Below are 24,095 nucleotides of genomic sequence, written 5' to 3' on the forward strand. Positions count from 1 at the left end.
TGTCGCAGCTGCCCATATTGCTATCGCAATCCCCCTTCACCTCAAAAAGAATAAAGACTGAAGATTTTTCCCTTAACTTGAATTCCTGACTCTGGCTGATTTTAAATTAAAAAACTAAATGATTTTAAAAAGTCATCACAATTTTTCTTTCCACTCCTTGAACTACTTCAACTGTCTATGACATCATTTATGTGGGTATTCTCTTTCACCAATGTTGGTCAGAACTTTTCTGTGTTTTACATTAATTATTTGATGATTTGTTATAGCTTAAAAAAAATAAAAACCCATCATCACCTGGTAGCCAATCCTTTAAATTGTAGTTAGACAAATCTTTTAAAACTTTTCTAGACTATTTTTCTGACAATAACTATATTCTATCTCTGGGCCTGCACTCTAAGCTTTTCCTGCAGAAAGAATGTGCAAGAGCTTGCACTCTACACACACATGAAAAACTAATATTACTGGAATATTACTGTGCTATAAGAAATGATAAACTCAATGATCTTAGAAAAACATGGAAAAACTTGCATGAAATAAATGGAGAAATGGGTAGAACCAAGAGAATGTTATATACAGTCACAGCATACTGTTTTAAGAATGACTGAGTAAATTAATTATTTTGACTATTATTCTGACAAATTAGTTGTAAAGGACATATGAAGAAAGATGCTATCTGCAGCTAGAGAAAGAACTGATAAAGAGAAGTATGCATAGAATAATTTTACACATATGTATGTGTATATATGTATAAAAATACACATACACACTAATTTGCATCTACTGGCCATCTCTAAGGTGGGTAGAAGGAGGGGAGGAAAAAAAGAAAAAAAAAGAAACTTACATGATAATTTTGCTTTATATTTGTATATAAGGAATAGCAAGTTGTACAGAGTAGATTTACAGTTTAATATATAATCTCTTTTGTGCTTTAATAAAATGTTTGTTTTATTCCATACATATGTGTTAATATAATTTTTAAAAGATAGAAAGAAAACAAAGAGAGAAACTAAGGTGACCTCCAAGTCTCAACAAAAAACTAGACTTCAGGGTAGGCTTTCCTTTATTAAAGATTTAAAAAGAATTGGGTCATTTCAGTTACTAATGGAAGTATGAAGTTATACTAGTACTATTATTTCATTTTTGAAGATGATCAATGACATATCATAATATTGAAGTCAGGTAAAGATTCAACTGTGGATAATCAGTCCAATACAAGTTCAAAAGGATGTAGTAGTGGATGATGAATGAGGTCTAGATTTGCATGTGAACTGGATTTAAGTAAAGCAAAGTTGCACAAAGTTGTCAGCCTCACTCTCTCTTCCAGAGTCATCAAAGTCCAGCAGCCAGACAGAAATCAAGATGATTGGCAATGGCTCAGGATGCACTGGATGATCTTGGCATTTTCTGTTTGAGCAAGCTCTTGAGTAGTCCACAGTGCTTGTTTTAGCCAAATCGATGGCCACTAGAACAAAGTTGTTCTCCTCCACGCACTGCCCTCACATACTTAAGTAAGCATCTCCTGAGTGTTCAGGAAGGATAAGAACATCTGATAAAATGACTCACTGAGACTTTTTAGAGGTGCTCACATGTTTTCGGAGTCCTCCTGTCACTGAAATCTCACCTGTTATTCCAAGAAATGTTGTGGGCACAGTGGGCCATACTCTGGTAAAACTGTCTCAACAAAGGGGCCAAACCAGGTGGAGAATGGCCAACAGACCATTCCTAATAGCTAGCATTTATGTAAAACCTATGTTCTAAGTACTATGCTAAGTTCTTTACAAATATAATCTTTTTCTTGGGAGGTAGGTGCCCTATTTTATAGAGGAAGAGTCACATAGCTAGTAAGTGTTTGAGGACACATTTGGACTCAGATCTCTATGCTCTGTGGCATCCTTAGCTGCCTCTACAGTAAACAAATTTTTAAAAAAATAAAACCGATTATTTCAGTCTTAGCCAACTACTTGCCTAAAGGAGCAGCTTTTTATTTCATGAAAAATCCAGAAAAATAGTCTATTTGGAAAGACATGAAAACTTGCACTGAAATATGACTTGCAAGCAAAAATCATAGATCTCTAAGATGCTAGATCACCTAGATGGCTGATGGGACAATATGTTAATGACTTTTTTCAATATTTCATTCCTTCCAAGTAAGTTAGATATAAAAAATAGTGAAAAAATTTTTGTCTCATCTTTTCCTTATAATCTCACTAGAAGACAAAATTCAATTTAATTTTAAATGCTCACTCATTTCCCCTCATGATAAAAAAATCAGTTACTTTTATATGATGTTTGAAGGTTTACAAAGTCCTTTTCATGTAATCATCTGACTTGATCCTCACAACAATCCTGTGAGTTAAATACTACAGGTGTTAATTATCCCCTTTTTATAAATGAAGAAACTAAAGTACATAGAGGATGCAGGACACACTCAAGTTCACAGGACTAGAAAGTGGCAGAGGCAGGGGCTTGAAACAAGACTCTAAGTTCAAAGATGGTGCTCCTTCTTCTTTAACACACTGACTTTTCAAAGAGTTTTAGAACTAAAAAAAAAAAAAAAAAAAAAAAAACAAAAAAAAAAAAAAACAAGAAATTCACTGGTCCAACCCCATCTTACAGATAGAAAAACAGAGGCCTAGAGCTTCTAACCAAAATAACATAGTAAAATGGCTGATACAATAGCCAGGTTTGGGTTCCACAACTTCTAACTTCAAACCCAGTGCTCTTATCTACCATCGTTGAGAGTGATGATACACTACAAACAAAAGTTATTAAGTGGCTCTACTTTGGATTCCATCCCAAGTTCCACAATATCAAAACACACTACATTATGCTGAAATGTGTCCTTGTATATTTCCTGCTGAAGGGATTTCATAACATTTTCCTATTGTTTTAGAAACAAATTTAGATTTCTCTTCCTTCCTTAAAGTTACTGAAACTGCCACTATAAACTTACATTTTCATTCAGTTTATTTGATTCCAGTTGTACTCGAGTCTTCTCCATATTTTCAATTTCTTTAACTATTTCAGCAACTGTTAAAATAAATATGTAAAATTGTGACATCATTGACTTTGTTGACATATGTAATCTGAAAATTTAACTGAGAAGTCATTTCTCGAACCTCTCCTAAAAGTATTCCTTGCTAGGGAGCTAAATAGTACAATGTATAGAGCACCATCCCTGAAGTCAGAAGGATCTGAGTTCAAATCCAGCCTCAAACATTTAATACTTCCTAGCTGTGTGACACTGGGCAAATCACTTAACCCCAAATGCCTCAGCATAAAAGTATTCCTTGCTGTACTGAATAGAGTCTTATAAGATGAACAGACAATCCCTGAGCTAAAACCATTGAAGTAGTTAATTTCAAATTTAATTTTAATCACAGTTTGAATCCAGCTATTCTGAAAGCATAGCATTGTAAATTTGTTCTTTTAGTTTTATTTTAATTCAGCAAATAATTGGGACCCAGACCCCACAAAGCTAGAATGATTTCAAGCAGAATTATGAAAAGGTTAACTGACCACTCGCTTCAGCATATTTTATCCTATGCTAATCTTCTGTACTGAGTTGACAGCCAACCACTATATTCTTCACCATTCCCCATTTATCTGCACCCTCTCAAACCTCTTCAGTACTCTGATTCCAGAAGTGAACATGGAAGATATTCTCAGAATCAAGATGCCAAATCCATCCATAGACACTTATTAAATATTTATCTCATGTAAGACACTTTGCTAGGCTGTGTAAAGGGAAAACTATGTATACATAAAATAACAAGAGGTACTAAGTCCCAAATGAGTGGTAACAGACAATAAGTTTGTTAAGAGTTCGAACAATGGAGAGATAATTGTAAGCAATCAAGGAAGGTTCCATGGAGATCTTGAAATCAGAAGAGATTTTAAGAATAGGTAAAATTTAGGTGAAAATAGAAATATTCCATGAAAGAATAATATTTTGAGAAAAAATATAGGCAGAAACACAAGAAATACTGGGAGAGCAAGTAGACCACATTGATTTGAATAGAAATTATATGAAAGAAAATAGTAGAAGATAAGGTATAGAAAGGTATACTGGGACCAGACAGCAAAGAACAATGAGCACATCAGTAAGTGGTCTGCACTATATTCTATTGTCAAAGGACAGGCAATAGTTTTTTGGAAGTGGATAGTAACATGGGACAAATCAAAATTATCAGTGGTCCAGTTCCCAACCTCGCTCACTTGAAAAATTCTGATAAAATAAATTCTAGGACTGTTAAGTTGGGAAGCATCAAAAATATAATTAACTATTACTCAATGTCAAGTTTTAAAAGCTAAAAATAAAAGCAAAAGTGCCTTGTTATTAAACTTCCATCAAATTTACAAGATAAAAGTTTACAGGGAAAAAACTTTTACTCTAAACTGTACTTCTTTTGTACACGCTGTATAATTTCCAACTATTTTCCAGTTTTGTAAGAGCAGTTTTCAAAGAGAACAATTTTCAAAGACTTTACACTTTTCAAGCTATAGTTTTAAGTTCTATTGAAAATAGTTTCTAATTCTTCATCAAAAAATCTTATCACTTAACATACATTTCTACATGTTTAACATATATTGGATTACTTGCTACCCAGGGTGGGGGAAGGCAGGGAAAAATTGGAACACAAGGTTTTGCAAGGGTTAATGTCAAAGAATTATCTATGCATATGTATTGAAAAATAAAAAGCTTTAATTAAAAAAAAATTGGATGCCATGATATTTTGTGCATCTGTATTTGATACTGATGTTAATTTATTGTCTATTGTACCTTTAAGGAAAATATGGTTTCTTTTTGTATCTCTTAAAAAAAAAAAAAAAAAAAGAATCTTATCAATTGGTTAGCAAATGTCCCTGAATTCTTTGAATTCAGTGAACAGATATGAAAAACAAGAACAATCTCAGCAATCAAATTCACATATAAAGGAAGCCCTCCACATAACACTTTATGGATAATTACAATTAGAAATAAATGGAGATTTCATTTCAGTGTTTTTGTATTTAATAAAAGAAAAACATAGCTAGATCTTGAAGAATACGAATAATAAAGCCCAAGAAGAGATCAATGTTTACCAACTGGTATTCTTTGAAGTTATTATCATGTAAAATATGATCACTGCTTCTAGACCAATGGAAATATGCAGTGCAAATCAGAATAATGCTACCACTCCATGGGATGGCTTATTCACACTAATTGGGACCTCATAGTTGGTTTTAGTTGAGTTTTCTGAAAGAGAATCACAATAAGAAATCTAATTTCTTAAGTGCATGTGTTATATTATATGCATATTATGCATAAATTATATGCATAAAAAGAAAAAACATTAGGTGAGAAAATAATTTCTCATCATAAAAAAATTTATCCATCTAGTAACTAAAATGTTATGTTTTGGCTGTCTGGAATAGAAGTCAGGTTAACTTCTTAAAAGACAGACTCTCTATTTAAATCCATCTTTTCCACAATGTTGGGTTCAAAGCAATAGAGGGACACTTTCTGTCAAATGATGCTTTAATGAGCAACAGAGAAACTTAATGAGTTTATGTTTAGAAATACAAATTATAATTTTCAAAAGCTCTCAATTTTGGACTGAACCTATTTTAAATACTATTTTAAACTATTTTTGTATTTTATTGGGATTTATCAATTTGATAAACTTTTCCCGTGGGTCCCAGGACAAGTCCATTCAATGAATGAAAGGCATGATAAAGAGAATGAAAAAATGAAGAGTAAAAGTAAAGTTGCTCTATTTTGGCATTTCAGGAACCTTTTAACATAGAGCCAAAATGAATTGGCTGATCTTGAGAAATTGAGAAGCAGTAAACAAACTACTTTGAAAAACCCAGGGCTCCCTCTCCATCTTTGGCCCATACAACTTCAATCTGAAAGCAACATATAAGCAATAATACCTGACTTGGGATGTAAAGAATCACATTGGGCATTGTACATGTGCACAAATTCTTGATGCCGTCTAATAAGCTGCTGCTTGTTCCCTTGACTAGAAAGTCCATGTTCCTTGAGCTTTTTCCTTAAGTCACGGTCAGAAAGTAAATTGTAAACAACTTTGGGCATTGTCTTCCTTTTATTAACAGAGCTAAAAAAGAAAAAAAAAAAAAAAAAAAAAAAGGAGAGTTTAGTGAAGATTATCTTGGATGTTAAAACATCACTTTAGAAGAACTTTCATTTAAGAATTTCAAAAGGCTTTTTCCTGTTATGTCCACAGAGTGAAGATTTCAATTCAGCTATACCACAGGACTCATGAAATGATGGAGGACGAAGAAAGGGAGATAGATGATGGAGTGGGGGACCAGGGAAGAGAAGGTACTTCCCTCTCTCCCTTTTTAGGTTTCCATGACTCTGAGTGTTTCTTTTGTTCTGTTTCATTTTGTCCTTCTCAATTTCAGATGCCACTGGAAATCCCAACCTTTCAAAAGAATTGGAACTACAGTTACCTTCCAGAGAGGATGCTAGGTTGCAGTGAAGCAGTCCAGCAGGGAATCCTTAAAAAGCCCAGGTGTCCTGGAACTTGAGCCCAAGGTGGATTTTGGATTTAGAAATGAGACTGCCCTCTACAAGAACCAAGCTAAGAGGTGTAGAGGGGGTGTGTGTGTGTGTGTGTGTGTGTGTGTGTGTGTGTGTGTGTGTACCTTGGAAGCAAATATTTCTTTTTAAATATTTAAAATAGCCAATGGTTAAATGGAAATGAGATGAGATGCCAATTAAGACCCTATTACAGCTGAGGGAATACCACAAGTGAGTTGTATTAGTGTCTTTGTGCAAACTTTTCATGTGTTGATTGTTAAACTACTGATACTTTCTGCATTATTGAATCCTTTAAATAAATATTGATAATATTGATACATTCTGTATTACTGAGTCTTGAATATAAGCATGAAAATTAAATTTTATGTAAGCATCACTAAATAGCTACTACTTAGTAGATATGTTCAAATTGTTCTTTGACATTTAAATTAACCTAAACTTCTTGCCTTTTGTGAAAGCAAAATGTTTCTCAGAAGGGGCTATCTGTACTTAGAATCCATAAACGACTGACACTCTTTGCTACTTCCCTAATTGATCTTATTTGTCTTCTTGTTCTGATAGATGATTTTGCAATTCCATTTTGCTTATCCTAGTAGTTGCATGGATCATTGAGGGTTTGGGGGATGGGGGAGATTGCAGGAGGTTGGAAATGGTAGGGAGAGAAGAAAGAAATTTAGAACACTCTTTGGAACAAAGACCCAAAGAAAATTTCCTGAACCTCTATGGGCACAAAGAAACTTCTAGAGAATTTGGGTTCAGTCTGTATTTAAAGAAACATTTTTTTTTTTTGTCTAGACTCCAGCTGAATGACATTATATAATGAATCAAAGAAGTTTCCACCCTAGGACAATTCTTTTATCTGAGAAAGAAGTAATGCCCTAGTTGACTCCAGGTCTCAAATCTCTGGGGATTGAGTTCCAAATAATTAGAAAGCTGAGTGTGGACCAGGTTTCCCTACAAGATGGGAAATCATTTTTCTTTGCCTGTTTTTGCTCTTTCTTTCACTTGCTGGTTAAGCACAGCTAGGGCTATGCAAACTTCATGAAGTATACCTTGTTATATAAACCTGAAAAACTTTGTATTTTGAAATAATCATTTCTGTTTGGACATATAGATTTGTGTAAATAATTATATAACACTTGTTGAAGCCAGGGAAACAAATGATTGGAAATTGCTTATTTGGATTGAAGAAAGCATTAACTAAAAAAAAAAAAAATGCATTCATCCCAACTCTGAAATCAGGGAAACATTCAATAGAGACTTTGAAGCATGCTCAGATGGCCCAACATGGAAGCACCCTGCTCCCCAGAATCTTCTGACCTTCTCTTTACTAGGTGACTGACATGGAAATTGGAACACAGTAACTTTGGAACCAGTATTCCAAACAAGATGTTGCAAGCAATTAACCCTGAGGAGAACCCTAAGAATTCAGGGTGTAGAACAAAACCTGAAGATGATTTTGGACTTGGAACTATGACTGTGCTTTATTTATAGGAAGGAATCAAGCTAGGTTGTTTGTATATTTGTTTCATATTTTTGAAACAAATATCTCCTTGCCAAAGCTGTAAAAAAAAAAAATCTCAAAAGGTACTTCAAAGCTTATGAGATAGAAAATGGAAAACACAGATAATGATAACCACAGTAGCATTAGTAAGAGAAGCTGTCAAGAGAATTTAATCCCTTTCCTAGTGCTTTAGCTTTCAGATTATCTACTCTTCTTAATAACTGAAATATAATATGATCATTGGAATTATATCCAATATATTGCAATAATATAATCAATTGAAATTGTTATCACTGGACATGGAAATACAGAATAAAATTTCATGAATTAAAAAAAAAAAAGCAATCTGAAAATCTTACCGAGTAAGGAGTTCTGAAGCATTAAAAATACACTGTGCATTACAAAGGGAGGAGTCATTAGGAGGATAATTCAGTTCAATTCAACTCACACAACTCATGTCATACACAAGATACGTTGCTGTGTCCTGGGATATACAAACAACTATTTCCTATTTTGAATGAGGCTATATTACATTCTACTTACCATGTAAATAAGCAAGCTCAAATTTGAGGAAGGAAAAAACACTGAGCCTGAGAAGGCTTCAAAGAAGTGACTCTTAAGCTCATCCTTGAAGAAAACTAAGGCTTCTAAAAGCCAGAGCAAGGAAAGGAGATCTCTTCCCTCTTAAAACATGTTCTGGAAAAGGCATGTCTGCTGTAATAAGCAGAGTTGACTGGGCAGACATTCAGAGAAGGACTCTTTTCAGAACTAGTTTTAAAGGTCTGGTTCACCACCTCAACAGAAAATGAAATCATAGCCTGTATATACTGTAGATGGAAAAACTTTGAAGTTAAAAAGCCATGACATAAGGGCAAGATTATAATATACCAAATGTGATCTATGCCTTTAGTGTCATAAGCTTGTAAGATTTCCTTTTGATCTTTATATAGATCTTGCTTTTGCTGTAATTTGGTTTCATTACTTTAGATACCGTAGCTATCTAGACATTATAGTTTAATACTAACACAGTTTTATATAACACCAATAGTTTAATAATAATTTACATTAGTTTATCAAGATTTTACTTTTCTAAGATATCACATGCTCCAAAAAATGCATACAAACTTGTGATAAATACTGCTTTATTCCGCTATAAAAAGTCTGACCAAAACTGACAGATGTACAATAAAACCTAACATTATTATATGTAAGCTTTTCATAAATTACAGAAAAGAGCATATGGCAGTATTTTAGTTTTTTAAGTAAAAGATGTTTTCACTGACTTATTTTTTAATCATTTCTCACTGTAAGAATATAAATCAGCCTTCCACTTCTTATGCAGACCATGATAACCTGCATAGACAAGTACAATCATTTGTGCTGTTCTTAATTTTCTAAAGCATCTTGATGACAGTGAATATTTAATGGTAAAGAATCCTCTACTGATTCACCCTCAAAAGGGAAACAAAATCTTGCTCTCATCTAGCTAATGATAAAAATGAAATTATAATTTAATTAGTAACTGCTATAAAGAGTTTCCCTTCTCCCTTTCCCCCAAAGGATACTAAAATTATACTACATACTCAATAGGCACTACAATGAAAATTAGTTGATACTTAAGGTTTCATATATACCAGTTCCCATTAAATGCCCAAAAAACATAAATTAGACATGTCATGTTCAAAATATTCATGGCAAACAATTATCTTGAATTTCTACAAATAAAATTATTTTATACTAAAAACAAAAAACAAAAAACATAGGTATGGGGGAGTGCAGTTGAGAAAACAATAGTTGATGCCAGATTGTAATAGGGCTTTAAAATGCCAGACTAAAGAATTTGCCTCAAGAATAAAATACAAGAGGGAGCCAATAAAGTATATTGAAATCAAACCTATTTCAAGACAAGATGCTACTTGTATAGAACAGAAATATCAGACTCCAGAGTATGGACAAGCATCAGATAAAATGTAATTAAGAAATGTAACAAAATAAAAATATATACTACAACATTAAATAATATTAATCTGTAATTTTTATAAGTCTATATGTGGCCTGCAGAATTCCGTTTCTATTTAAGTTTGACTTTACTGGTATAGAAGGTAAACTGAAAAGGGAAGAGACTAGAAGTTGAAATATAGTCAGGAGTTATTACGATCATCCACCAACAACTGAGGAGAGCCTGAAATGCAGCGACATCTATGTGAATAGAGAGAAAGACACATACTATGGAAAGACAGATACTATGGAAAGAGAATTCATAAGACCTGGTAACTGGTCTGGTTTGGTTACAGGGAATAAGAAGGGAAAATGAGTCTAGTATGATTAAATGGTTACAAATCTGGGTAATTAGAAGGATGGTGGACCCAAAAACAGAAAAAAAGAAAGGAAGAGACAATTAATTGAAGTGGGAGAGTTACTGAATAAAATTTTAGATTTGTTGAGTTTGGTACCAATGGGACATCCAGAAAAGGTGGTATAAGAGCACTAGTGATAACTTTATAAAGGCCACAGGTAAGCTAATTAAGAGTTTAAATTAATCCCTTTGTCTTCATATCAAGATGTTTAGAACTGGTTCTCCCCAATTCAAAAGAAGAAATACAAACCACCAACTATCATATGAAAATACAAAAAAATGCTCTATATCACTATTGATCAGAGAAATGTAAATTAAGACAACTCTTAGATAACCATTACACACTTCTCAGATTGGCTAAGATGGCAGAAAAAGATAATGATAAATGTTGGAAAGTGTAGGAAACCTGAGACTAGTACTAATATATTGTTGATAGAGTTGTGAGCTAATCCAACCATTCAGGAGAGCAATTTGGAACTATGCTCAAAGAGCTCTCAAACTGTGCACACCCTTTGATCTTACAGTGTCTCTACTAGGCCTGTATCCCAAAGAGATCATAAAAAAGAGAAAAAGACCCACAATGTTTGTAGCAAGATGTTTGTGGCAGCCCTTTTTGTAGTGGCAAGAAACTGGAAACTGAGCAGATGTCCATCAGTTGGTGATTAAGTCCAATTTCAAGAGACTTGTAATGGAGAGAGCCATCTGTACCCAGAGAGAGGACTGGAGGGACTGAGTATAGATCACAACACAGTATTTTCACTTTTTTTGTTGTTATTTGCTTGCATTTTTCTTTCTCATTTTTTTTTCTTTTTGAGCTGATTTTTCTTGTGCTGCATGATAATTGGGGAAATATGTATACAAGAACTGCCCACGTTTAATATATATTGGATTATTTGCTGTCTAGACGAGAGGATGGATGGAGGGAGGAAGAAAAAATTTGGAACACAGTTTTTAACATTCACTGTGTTGCAGTTTACTTATAATTATAGAAAGGTAAATTAAAGCAAATCTGACATGCCATCTCACCCCCATCATAATAGTCCCCCCAAAATGGAAAATGATAGTTATTAGAGAGGCTACAGGAAAAGTGATAGAGTTAATGACTTGGTCCAATCCTTTTAGAAAGCAATTTCAAACTATGCCTAAAAGAGTTATCAAACAACACATACTCTTTGACTCAGCAAACTATCACGACTAGCCCTATATTTCAAGGAGACTAAAGAAAAAGGAAAAGGACCCCTATGTACAAACATTTATAGAAGTTGTTTTTGTAGTGACAAAGAATTGAAAACTAAGATGTCTATCATTGGGAGAAAAGATAAAACAAAATATAGTATATGAGTGTGTTATTTATTGTTCCATTTTAAAAAAAAAGACATTAGAACAATTTCAATGAAATACAAAAAATCTGTATGAACTGATAAATAGGACCAAAGAATAATTTATACAATTACAATAGCATTGTAAAAAGTTAACAACTGTGAAAAACTTTAAGACTTTGAAAGATTTTAATAATGACAACAACTAATTAGTTAGGAAGCAAAGGAAATAATGGTAAAGAATAATGAGATGTTATATTCAAAATGTAGAATGATAGAATGAGACATACTTTTTTAATATGGTCAATCTGGGAAGTTATTTTCTTTAATATGCATATTGTTAAAAAAAATTTTGTTTTCTCTTTTTCTCAGTTGGAAAAGGGAGATAAAGAAGGAAGAGAAAATAAATGGTGACTTTAAAAATTAAATTTTTTAAAAACCTTGAGAAAAGAAGGTCCTTCAGAGAAAAAGCAAACCAAATATGAGTTTGATTTATCTATCTATTGTGAACTAATTTAAATGATTGTGTAGTATTTAATAGTCTAATAAGTTAGAATCAAATTTACCTACAAGAAATTATAAAGATAGGAGGAAAAATATTAAAACAGACCATGCAATCATAGGTTTTTTTTTTTTAAGAAACCAAACTGGAAAATAGTTTACATGGCAAAAAGAGAAACTATGCCTTAATTTGGAAGCTTCAACTCTAATCACCCATTACAAAATTATGAGACAAATTCAAGATAAAGTGCAAAAAAATAAAAAAATAAAATAAGTGAACCACAAGGAAACAAAAAGAAAACTCTTAATAGTTTGCACATTTGTAGGGTCATGGGGTTAGATATAGGAAAAAAGCATAATACATAAAATATTTTCCTAATTTGCAGCAAGGTGGCACAGTAGAGTATCAGAATCTGGAGTTAGGAAGATTCATCTCCCTGAGTTCTAATCTGGCCTCAGATACTTATCTTGACACTAAATAACTTGACACTTAACCTTACTTGCCTCACTTTCTTCATCTGCAAAATGAGCTGGAGAAAGAAATGTTAAACTACTCCAATATCTTTGCTAAAAAAAAACCATATAGAGTCATGAAGACTCAGACACAACTGAAACAAATGAACAACAACAATAATTTGCAATAAATCCAGCAAATGAAAAAATGAAAAACTAGAATAACACAATTAGAATAGTAAACAAGATTCAAAGTTGAGAAGACTAAGTTTTAGAAATTAACAAGACTGTATTAAAAGGAAAGTAAGATGCCAAAGCAAAACAAAGATAAATGTAATTTTGTGACTTGACTCACAAGCAGTTTGAGTCAGTCACAAAGTAGAAAAAAAGGAATAAAAAAATTAGAAGATAATTACCTTCTTTAATCTTGAAGTTCATTAATTTAAAAAACAGTAAGAAAAATTAAGAAAATGTTCTTGACACTAGAATAAATATAATAATGGCAAAGAGAAATAAGAACATATTTAGAGTTCAGCTAAGGACACAGCAAGTATTCACTGACAGAGAATAGTGAAAAGACAGATCTAGGGAATCGTCACTTTTAAGGTCTTTCTTTTTTGCCTGCTCTCAGAGTCTCCAGAAAGGGCTAACTGAAAAGCAGCAAAAAAAAAAAAAAGAAAACTCTGAGGTTGTATAAATGGCCACAAAAATTTTAAAAGTTTTGACCTCCAGGAGATCATTATACACTTCGACAACGATATTGTATGAGGACATATTTTGATGGAAGTGGATTTCTTTGACAAAGAGACCTGAGTTTCAATTGATAAATGACGGACAAAAGCAGCTACACCCAAAGAAAGAACACTGGGAAACGAATGCGAACTATCTGCATTTTTGTTTCTCTTCCCGGATTATTTATACCTTCTGAATCCAATTCTCCCTACGCAACAAGAGAACCGTTCGGTTCTGCAAACATATATTGTATCTAGGATATACTGCAACATATCCAACATATAAAGGACTGCTTGCCATCTAGGGGAGGGGGTGGAGGGAGGGAGGGGAAAAAAAAAATCGGAACAGAAATGAGTGTAAATATAATGTAATTATTAAATAAAAAAATTTATAAAAAAAAAATAAATAAATAAATAAATAAAAATTTAAAAAAAAAAAAATAAAAAAAAAAAAAAAAGTTTTGACCTCATTAAGAGAACAGGTAGAGAGATGATCAAGAAATTGAGACCATGAGGGTAGAGTCACAGATCCTGCAAAAATATACAATTAATCACTAATAATTGTAGGGAGGTAAACAAACAAAAAAAGCCTCAACTATTAAAGGCAGTGCTGAGCATAAAATCAGGAAGACCTTAATTTGGCCTCCAACACTGTGAAATGTATGATCCTAGACAAGTCATTATCTACCTGCTTCAGTTTCCTCAGTACAAAATAGAAATCTTAATAACATCTACCTCAGGATTGTTGTGAGAATAAAATAAAATAATGATTAAATTATAAACAACTCTGCAAACGTTAAAGTACTACATAAATGATGGGTTTGATTATTAAAAGGGATATCGAGCTTCTCCCTCTACCCCGCAAACTTTCAATTCTTATTATAAGTTGTCAACACGTATCAGAGAATTCAATGGAATTGGATTCATTAGAATTAGAATTCATTAGAAATAAATTCCCAATTAGGAGCTTGTAATCCACTGGTAGAACTTTCTAGAAGCCAGGGTCATCGCCAAGGCTTGGTGTACAACACGGGCGGATTTCAGTAGAGATGCTCATTTACATGGGGAAATTAAGTCTTGAAATAGTAAATGATTCACACAAAGTCACCAGGTTAATAAGTTACATAGCCAGTTCTCTTAACCATGATCCTATGGTATACATATAATCACAAAGAATATCAAGCATTTCACCATTTCTACTTAATCCACACTGTAGGTCCACTGTTACTTCCTAGTGTGGAGAGACTCCTAGGATTCAAAACTAGCCCAATCAAATGTCTCACATCGTTTCATAAACTTTTACCCTGATACTTTACTCTAATTCTACAAACAAAACAAACAAAAAATCCATTCATACTTAAGTCTATTAATATCTACCAAAGCAACTCCCAATCCATACTAAAACCATTTAAAAGCATTTTCCAATTTTTAAAAAATTATCCTAAGGTATCCTAAGCTTCTTAACAAGAAAAATTCTTAAGGAAAAAGTGGAACATATAAATGACATAAAAATTAGACCTTTGTTAGAAACAACTTCTGAAAGGTACTTTAAATAACTTAGTCACAGCATCACAAATTGTCTTTATAAGCACTTAACAGATCAGTGAGCAATTACGTGATTAATAAATGCTTGCTGAACATTACTATTATGGTTGGAAACCTCTTCCCCCTCCCAAAAAAAGAATGTGTTAAAGGTTCAGGTATAAATTAAAAGAGGCCAAAGAATATCATGTGAATCAAATAAGATAATGCACAAAAAAAAAAAAAAACTTTTGTATGCCTTAAAGATTATATAAATATCAGCTCTTATTTTTCAAAGTGGGATACTCAGGAAAACCTTATTTTACAATTAGTACTAGGTGACATTAACAATCACTCATTATGTGTTCACTAGTTAAAAAGTAATAACTAAGCTACCGAAAAGGTCTATTATCTTACACTACCACCAACTGGCTAAATAATTTTCTTTAGTCCTAAAGCAGTGAAGCATAAAGCCAAAGATAACCAATAAAACAAAGGAATATTTCTAAGATAATGTATTTCTAGATCGGGGGGAGGGGGGAGTGTTTTTTTGTTTGTTTGTTTATTTGTTTGTTTTTAACTATAACTGCCCCTTGGACTTTATAGGGTTTATAAAATTCTGAGAAAATAAAATAATATCAGATGAGAGGCTGAATACATTCTCAAAAATCTAGAAAAATACAGATAAAAGACAAATTATCACGTTCTTTTCTGAAAAACTTAATTTATGTCTATAAAATCCTAATGGAAACATATAGTGTTCTGTGGTTCTTTAAAAAAAAAAAATTTATCAGAGTTAATGAAATTCTTTCAAAAATTTCAAAATACAAGCCCTAATAAATTCCCAAAAGGATGATACTGATTTTGCCCATAATTCAGAGAAAATGTGCAATCTATAGAGCAAGAAATACCAGAAAATAAGATAGCTCAGTACTTACTAATGCAGTGTTCAGAAAAGATTCTAGGCCTTTCTAAAAAAAAAAAAGTTTCAGTTACAAAGTAGTTCTTTAATGTTAAATGTCAGATCTATTCAGAAACTCCAATCAATTTTGGCACAAAATCACCCTAAGTTGAATGAGGCACAGGTTATTTTTCAAAGATAGTTAAGGTGAAGATGGAAAACTGGGGTAACAGGACTTTCTCAGATTATTAAGATTTCTGATCTATGATATACTTTTACACAGCAAACATTCTGAGAACTTATGTACTACTGCACCATCTGTTTGAGATAAAAACAACAAAAATTTTTTTTCCAGACCAAAATTCTTTTACCCACGCCATTCTTGGCTACCTGACTTTTTTCATTTCAATCTTGGAGTACTTATATGCATCTAAATAAGTCTGAGACAGAAAGATAACACCGTCCTTTCTGAATGCTTATGCTATTTCTTGATGCTTTAGAGGGAATAAAAATGAACCAGAGTTTTGTCATAGCAACGACTTTTTTTTTTCTGTTTGTTTTCTCTTCTTCTTTTTTTGCTTTTTGCTTTTGCTGTGGCAGTTGGAGTTAAGTGACTTGCCCATGGTCACACAACCAGGAATTGTTAAGTGTCTGAGGCTGGATTTGTTTTTCTTCTTCTTTTTGCTTTTGCTGATTAGGATTCTGTTTGTTTCTCTTCTTTGTTGTTTTTTTTTTTTTTTTTTTTTTTTTTTTTTGCTTTTTGCTGAGGTAGTTGAGGTTAAGTGGCTTGCCCATGGTCGCCAGGAATTGTTAAGTGTCTGAGGCTAGCTCAGTGGGTAGAGCACCAGCCCTGAAGTCAGGAGGACCTGAGTTCAAATCCAGCCTCTCAGACACTTAACAATTCCTAGTTGTGTGACCATGGGCAAGTCACTTAACCCCAACTGCCTCAGCAAAAGCAAAAAGAAGAAGAGAAACAAACAGAAAAGTCATCGCAATGGCAAAATGCTAGCAGTCTCTCCTTCCCCTTCCTTTTCCACTCCCCTGCCTCCACCCACCAAAATCGTCATTTCCTATACAACACATCAGGACTTGCACAAAGAGTGGGCGGGGGCCATTCTTTATCCAAGATTATATATTAATAGAGTATGGTCCAATTACTATTTAGCCTCATGTGCTTGGGACCTCAGTGCATCAACTCAAGCCTCAGTCCATTACACCAGAGTCACAATGTTACCTCTCTCTTAAGGGTTTTATATGTTCCCATATCTTTTTTTCTTTAAAAAATTTTTTTCACCTAACATTGTTTTAAAATCTAAATTAGTAAAAAAAAATATATAGCCAGCATTAGTAAACTACAGAATCAAACAGTGAGCCAAAGTGTAATATTCTCACTCTGCATTCTACCTATGAAACTTTGGACAAGTCACTTAACCTAGCTCTAGTCTACTTTCCTCATATATAAAATCTAGGGATGGTTATCAGTTGATTTCTAAGGGAAAATAAAAAGACTACTCTTTTTATTCATATTAATCAGTTACTTAATAATCACTTATTAAGCATTTACTACAGATAGCAGGATGTTGGAAGAATTCAAGGTTTAAGTTATTATCTGATACTGAGGGAAAGTAAAACTTATTTTTGTTCATACCTTCCCTAAATATCAGATAATCATAAATTAAACTGCATACCCAGAAATGGTTACATATAAATATATCCACAACAGATGAAAGAGAAGGATGGAGTATTTGTATTTATGGAGATCAAAAAAACAGCAGTACCAAGTCTGTGTGCTAGTAGCTCTCATATAATCCAAAAAAAAACTATTTTCACCAATTGATATGACCCAAAATAGTCACAAGGAGGGAGGAGAATGCACACTCTTATCATACTCTTCATAAAAAAATTACCTTCTGTTCATTATAGTTTTAGAACACATATCTTTAACCTGAACAAAAAGAATGAATTTCAGGGAGCCTGTGAACTTGGATGGGAAAGAAATTATATCTTTAGATATACATTATATATAGTCACTGATCACTAAATGAACTTTAGAATACCTTTCAATTACTAATTTTTTAGAAAATATCCTAATATCTGATAATATCTAATATCCTAATAACTGATACATTTATAAATGTGTATATAACCAAAAAATATGAACAAACAGTTCTCAAAGGAAAAACTGCATACTACTAAACACCACATGAAAGAATAGAAAGTTAAATCAAACTAACTCTGACATTTCACTTCACATCCAATAAATTGGTAAAGATGACAAGTGACCAGAGTCTTTATGGAAAGATGGGCACAGCAGCATAGAGGCTGTGGAACCATCGATAACTATCACCATTATGGAATCATGCAAATAAAATAACAAAAATGTCCTGAATTTTAAGACACTCTCCTATCTTTCTCAATGAGTTCAGTGCTCACAAGTTCTACATCCATGTTCATAAACTCGGCTATTCCACCTCTTTTTGCCTTCCAACTCCAAACCTTGTTCTTCCTTCTCACTATAACATCCAATCCCTTCTCTCTTTTACTCTCATTTTGTTCCAAAATCACCTCTTTTATGCTGGCTACAATCTCTTCCCCATTTCACTGTGACTCCTGGGTTCTACTTCTCTTGAGTCCTTTGCTCCTTAACCTTACCAAAGAGCTTCTCTTTTCAAAAACCTGTCTTAAATTACTCCCCGAATGGAGCTGTACAAAAACACAAAACTATGCTAAAAGTTGGTTACCTAATTTTAAATGGGCCCTCAGCATGGCAAGACAATCCTTTTATAGCTCCCTAATTAACTCCATATTCCATTCATCCTAGCAACTTTTCTAAATCTCTTTATCCCTCCTCAAACCCCTCATCTCCCCCCCACACCCCATCTCTCAACTGAGAACTTTGCCTCACATTTCACTGAAAAATGTTGGATGTTCACCATGAAATCCTCCTCTTCTCATCTCACATCACCCAGAGGCCTTCTGCCACTCTCTCCTCCCTCAGCTCTGCCTCACATGAAGAGGGGGCCCTTCTCCTTGCCAAGTAAACCCTCTCCATGCATAAATGGCCCCTTCTACTTCATCTCTAGCAGATGGCTTTCTCCATCATCCTCACTCGCTACTTACCAACTACCTATAAATATGTCCCTCACTTGTGCCATTCTCCCCACTGGAAAGCTGACACACTTCCATTTCCTTTCCTGTCATCCTCTTCAATTGCTGCACCTGCCCTTGGTCAAGTCACTTAATGATCTCTGAAGTGCAACATCTGAAGGCTTTTTCTCAATTTTCATTCTTTTTGATCTCTCTGCAACCTTGTACATTACTCACCGCCTTCTTCTTGAGCCTCTCCTTCTCTCTAGGGTTTTCCTGACACTGGCCTCTTCTAATTCTCCTTGTGCCCCTCTATCTTCTTCTCTGGATCTTCATAAAGGTCACCTCCATTACCAATAAGGATCCCCCAACACTCTGTTCTGGGTCCCCTTCTCCCTCTATACTACTTCATTTGGTGACCTCATCAATTCCCATGATTTCCATTATCTATGCAGGTGAGTCAAAGATATACCTGGATAGCATATTAACCTTTTTTTCCAACTTCTGGTCTTCATTTTCAACTGCCTATTAGCTTGAACTGGATGTCTCATAAACATCTTAAAATCAACATTTCCCCAGCTGAATTCTGTAGAGGGCTGGAACTCTGAAAAGGTATATTTGAATCTAAAAACAGCAGAGTACTTAAGACTACCTACTCAATGTGTGATAATGGTTCTATAAACATATGGTGATGTGATAGCTCTCCTCAAGATTGACACTTGCTGAATGTGTTTAATGAGGTTATCAGAGGCAAAGATTGGGGACTAAGGGAGAGGGTCAGACTCTCTCTACCAAAGCACGCTGAGGAGACCACAGGCTTCAGACTCCAGAGTCCAGGATTCATCTTTAATGAGCCAAGTGGCAGCTTGCCTGCCTTTTTCACTTCTCCTCCTAAAGATCAAGGATTTTGACTGATCCTAACTCTGACTGATTATGAGGCCCTTCAGAGAGCTAGCCTGAAGAAAACACTAAAAAGGAGATGATCACATCCTCTCTGATTTCTCAGGAAGAGAGATGAAAAACACCAAAGGGAAGTGGGGAGTCAAACCAGATATTGCTAGCGGGTTTCTGGGCTGAAGGGTCTCACTACAAACAGGTATACACAAATCCATCAGCACGGGAGGTATTACACAAGCACATAGTAATAAAGCACAGGCTATTAGTGATGACTTTCCCCACAGTTAGTGCAGGCTCAATGTGGTGTAACAAACATGAATTGTACATGCAAGTAGTGAAATAACAAAGAATATGAATCAACATGTTATAAAAGATTTCCAGAAGTCCTAGAAGGAGGATATGCAAAGAACAGTCACACATACACCTTCTTCAGCAGCCACGAAATAATCCAAGACCAATCTATTGTCCATTACTTCTTATGTCAGGGAATCCAATGATCCCTGCAGATTTTGAACTCCTGCAACAGAACTCAATACCTTTTCCCCCTAAGTGTTCATGCCATCCTAACTTCCATAATATTGTTGGGGGGTACTGCCATGCATCCAATCACCCAAGCTTACAAAACATAGGCATCATCCTTAACTATATATTCTTTCTCACCTCCCATATCCAAACAGCTGTTAAATTATATCATTTCTACATTTATATGCCTTCTCTCCTCTGATATCTCTCACTCCCCTCTTGAAAGCCCTGTTATAATAGCCTACTTACTGAGCTCCCTGCCACATTGTCCCCTCACTGACCAAACTGATCATCCTAAAACTATCATCTCTTATCTCATTTAATCAATTCTAGTGATTCCTATTAACTCTACAATTAAAAATAAAATCTGCTGCTTTTAAAGCCTTTCATATATAATCTGACTTCCTCCTACCTGTCCCATCAGCTTATACCTTACTCTCACTTATGATATTCAGTGACAGTGGCCTTCTTGCCATTTCTCTCCAAACAACACTCCATCTACTAACTTCACCAGCTGTTCTTCATGCCAACACTCAGAATCAGAACTGGCTTCTGCAGTGTTTTCTTCTTTTTCTAAAATATGATGGTTCTCTGGATGCAGGTTTCTTGGGGAGCTTTTGGAGGCAGCCTTAGTTTCAGTTCCAAGTAATAATCACCTCAAATACAGCCAGGAGTTAAAATCCAATCTTTTATTGTCTCTTCCAAAATAGCCCGGTAAGCTTTCCTTGGTTCCAACAGCTCTTGTTGCTTGTCTGCCAGCTTCAAGCTCCAGCTCTCTCTGAATCTTGGTTCTGAATCTCCCGACTGAATTCTGGCTCTCAATCTCTTCAACTGACTTACTTCTGACTCCAGGAGCTCCTTATATATGATCTCTTAAAGGTGTGAACCCAAAGGTTGACTCCTCTGAGAGAGTGGGATTGTGGGAGATGTAACTTGTGAATCTTCCGAACTTGTAAACTCTAATGTGTGAGCTAATGTGTGAACTCTCAAAGGTGTAAACTTAAGCATTGTTTCTATCAATTCTAGTGACTTAACACCTTGTTTCAAGTTCTGGCTCATAAAGTTCTCACTTTCTGCAAGAAGTTTCTTACAGTCTTATTTAATGCCAGTACCTTTCCTCAGAGACCACTCCCAATTACCCAATTTATACTCCTTGTCCTCGCACATTAGGCTGTGAGTTCCTTGCGAGCAGAGACTGTTTTTCACTGTTCTCTGTATGTTCAGTCTTTAGCACAGTGTCTGGCACGTAATAGGTGCTTAATAAATGCTTAGTGACTAACCTTTGATCCAGAGATTCTATTACTTAAACCACCCTAGGAGGTCAAAGATGAGAAGAAAGTTCTCACATAATTCATAATATTTATAGTAATATTTTTTTGTGATAGCAAAGAATTAGAAACAAAGTAAATACACAATGATTGGGGAACATCTAAGTAAATCATGGTACACAAATGTAATGGAATATTATTGTGCCTGGCACATAGAAGACTCTTAAGAAATGATTTGTGATTGTGCTATAATAACAAATATGATGAATAAAGAGATGAAAAGATTTATATGATCTGATGCAAAGTGAAGTCAATGGAATCCAAGAAAATAATATGCAAATGATAACAATGTAAATAGAAAGAATCATCAAATAATCAAAAATGAATGTTGCAAAATTACAAAGGACAAGATCTGAGAAGACAGAACCATCATATTCTTTTGCAGAGGTGGAAGGTCCATGGATGTGATAAGTGCAGTCACTTATGTTCAGATTTTTTTCTATACATTAATATTTTTGCTTATTCTTTTTCTTGTACCCTTTTTTCTCCTCTTAAAAATTATTTATTCTGTAAAAATTATTCTTGGGCAAGGCAGAAATTCTGAGAAAAATTCTGGTGATGCAAAACAAACGATCTCAGTAAAAACTTATTTTTAAAAATTATTCTAAAAAGGAGCCCAGAGGTTTCACCACGCTGCCACTGGTGTTCATGACACAAAAAAGCCTAAGAATCCCTGATTTTACTGAATTATCTGAGGTACTGAGTGGTTAAGTAGACCAGTGCCACATAATCAATTTATGTCAGAGGTGATACTTAAATCAAGGTCTTGCTGACTCTAGTCAGCAAGTTGACAGTCAATCAACAAGCATTTATCAAATATATATATATATGTGTCAGGCACTGTAAGAATTGGAGATAAAAAATTAAGACAAACATATTATCTCTAGCCTCAAGAAGCTTACATTCCAATACTGGCAAAAGAAAGTAAATAAAAACATACATAAAAATATACACACTTGGCTCTCTATCCACTGTACTTGGCTGTTACTTGGATGAAACAGTTAAACAACTAAACCAACCAATCAAAACAGTCTAACAAACCACTAAAGAAAAACCACAGTTGAGATTAAAATCCCATCTTCAAAATAATTATATAACAAATCAAAGGACTCTTTGGATTTAATGTCTAATGATATTCTTAAGGCTAACTTTAGAAACTCTTAAGATAGGGGTGTCTATTACAGATTAAGTAATATCTGATATTTATATAAATTTTTAGGTTTACAAAATGTCTTACATACAGTATCTCATTTGATCTTCCCAAAATTGTTAGTCTATAAAAATTACTAATGGTAACATCTAAAGCTCTGAGCACCTAAAAAATCTGACCTAGATAATACAAAGTTTTAGGTAGCAAGTATGTTTAAGAAAAAAAAAAGAAAAGAAAAGAAAAGAAACAAAAAAAAAATGAAGTTAACTTTAACACTTCACTTATCAACAGATATGTCAACAGTAGTTAAATGACTCCTAAGGAATACCATGGTCAATCTGGAACATCCCCAATGATAATTAATGTAATACAAGACTGAATCCAGTAAGTAAAGAGGTGGTGAATATTAGCAAGTTGGCAATATTGGCCAAAACTAAACAAGTATGCTTACATTTCCATAATATCTGATTACAAGGCAGAAATAATTCTTTAAAATTGAAGTTGTTAGAGGCATCTAGGTGGCGCAATGGATAGAGCACCAGTCCTAAAGTCAAGAGGACCCGAGTTCAAATTTGGTCTCAGATGCTTAATACTTCCTAGCTGAGTGACTCTGGGCAAATCATTTAATCCCAATTGCCTCAGTAAAATTAAAGTTATTGTCTAAGAATTCAACATATTTAACTATTTTGGATTGCATGCTGTCTAGGGGAGGAAGTGGAGGAGAGAGGGAGAAATATTTGGAACACTAGGTTTTGCAAGCATGAATGCTAAAAATTATCTTTGCATGTATTTGAAAAATAAAATATTACTTTTTTTAAAAAATTGTTATTTAATGCTCCAAGTCATTATTAATCACAGAAATGCAAATTAAGACAACTCTGAGATACCACTACATACCTATCAGATTGGCTAGAATGACAGGGAAAGATAATGCAGAATGTTGGAGAGGATGTGGGAAAACTGGGACACTGATACATTGCTGGTGAAATTGTGAATACATCCAGACATTCTGGAGAACAATTTGGAACTATGCCCAAAAAGTTATCAAACTGTCCATATCCTTTGATCCAGCAGTGTTACCACTGGGCTTATACCCCAAAGAGATACTAAAGAAAGGAAAGGGACCTGTATGTGCCAAAATGTTTGTGGCAGCCCTCTTTGTAGTGGCTAGAAACTGGAAACTAAGTGGATGCCAGTCAACTAGAGAATGGCTGAATAAACTGTGATATATGTATGCTATAAAATATTATTGTTCTATAAGAAATGATCAGC

The 24,095-nt window shown here is 34.1% G+C and overlaps 1 protein-coding gene across 3 annotated transcripts in view; it reads right to left on the bottom strand.

Moving 5' to 3' along the window:
- Positions 1 to 24,095, bottom strand: part of RAD18 (RAD18 E3 ubiquitin protein ligase) — a 106,005-nt gene that overhangs the window by 55,289 nt on the left and 26,621 nt on the right. For all 3 annotated transcript variants that reach the window (XM_051981430.1, XM_051981419.1, XM_051981441.1), the window contains exons 7-8: positions 5,920 to 6,104; positions 2,954 to 3,030 (exon numbers count right to left, since the gene is read on the bottom strand). In XM_051981430.1, coding sequence (XP_051837390.1) covers positions 2,954 to 3,030; positions 5,920 to 6,104 — 262 coding nt within the window. The remainder of the gene's footprint in view (positions 1 to 2,953; positions 3,031 to 5,919; positions 6,105 to 24,095) is intronic.

This window comes from Antechinus flavipes, chromosome 1, assembly GCF_016432865.1.
Source record: "Antechinus flavipes isolate AdamAnt ecotype Samford, QLD, Australia chromosome 1, AdamAnt_v2, whole genome shotgun sequence".
In the NCBI taxonomy this organism is placed as follows: Eukaryota; Metazoa; Chordata; class Mammalia; order Dasyuromorphia; family Dasyuridae; genus Antechinus; species Antechinus flavipes.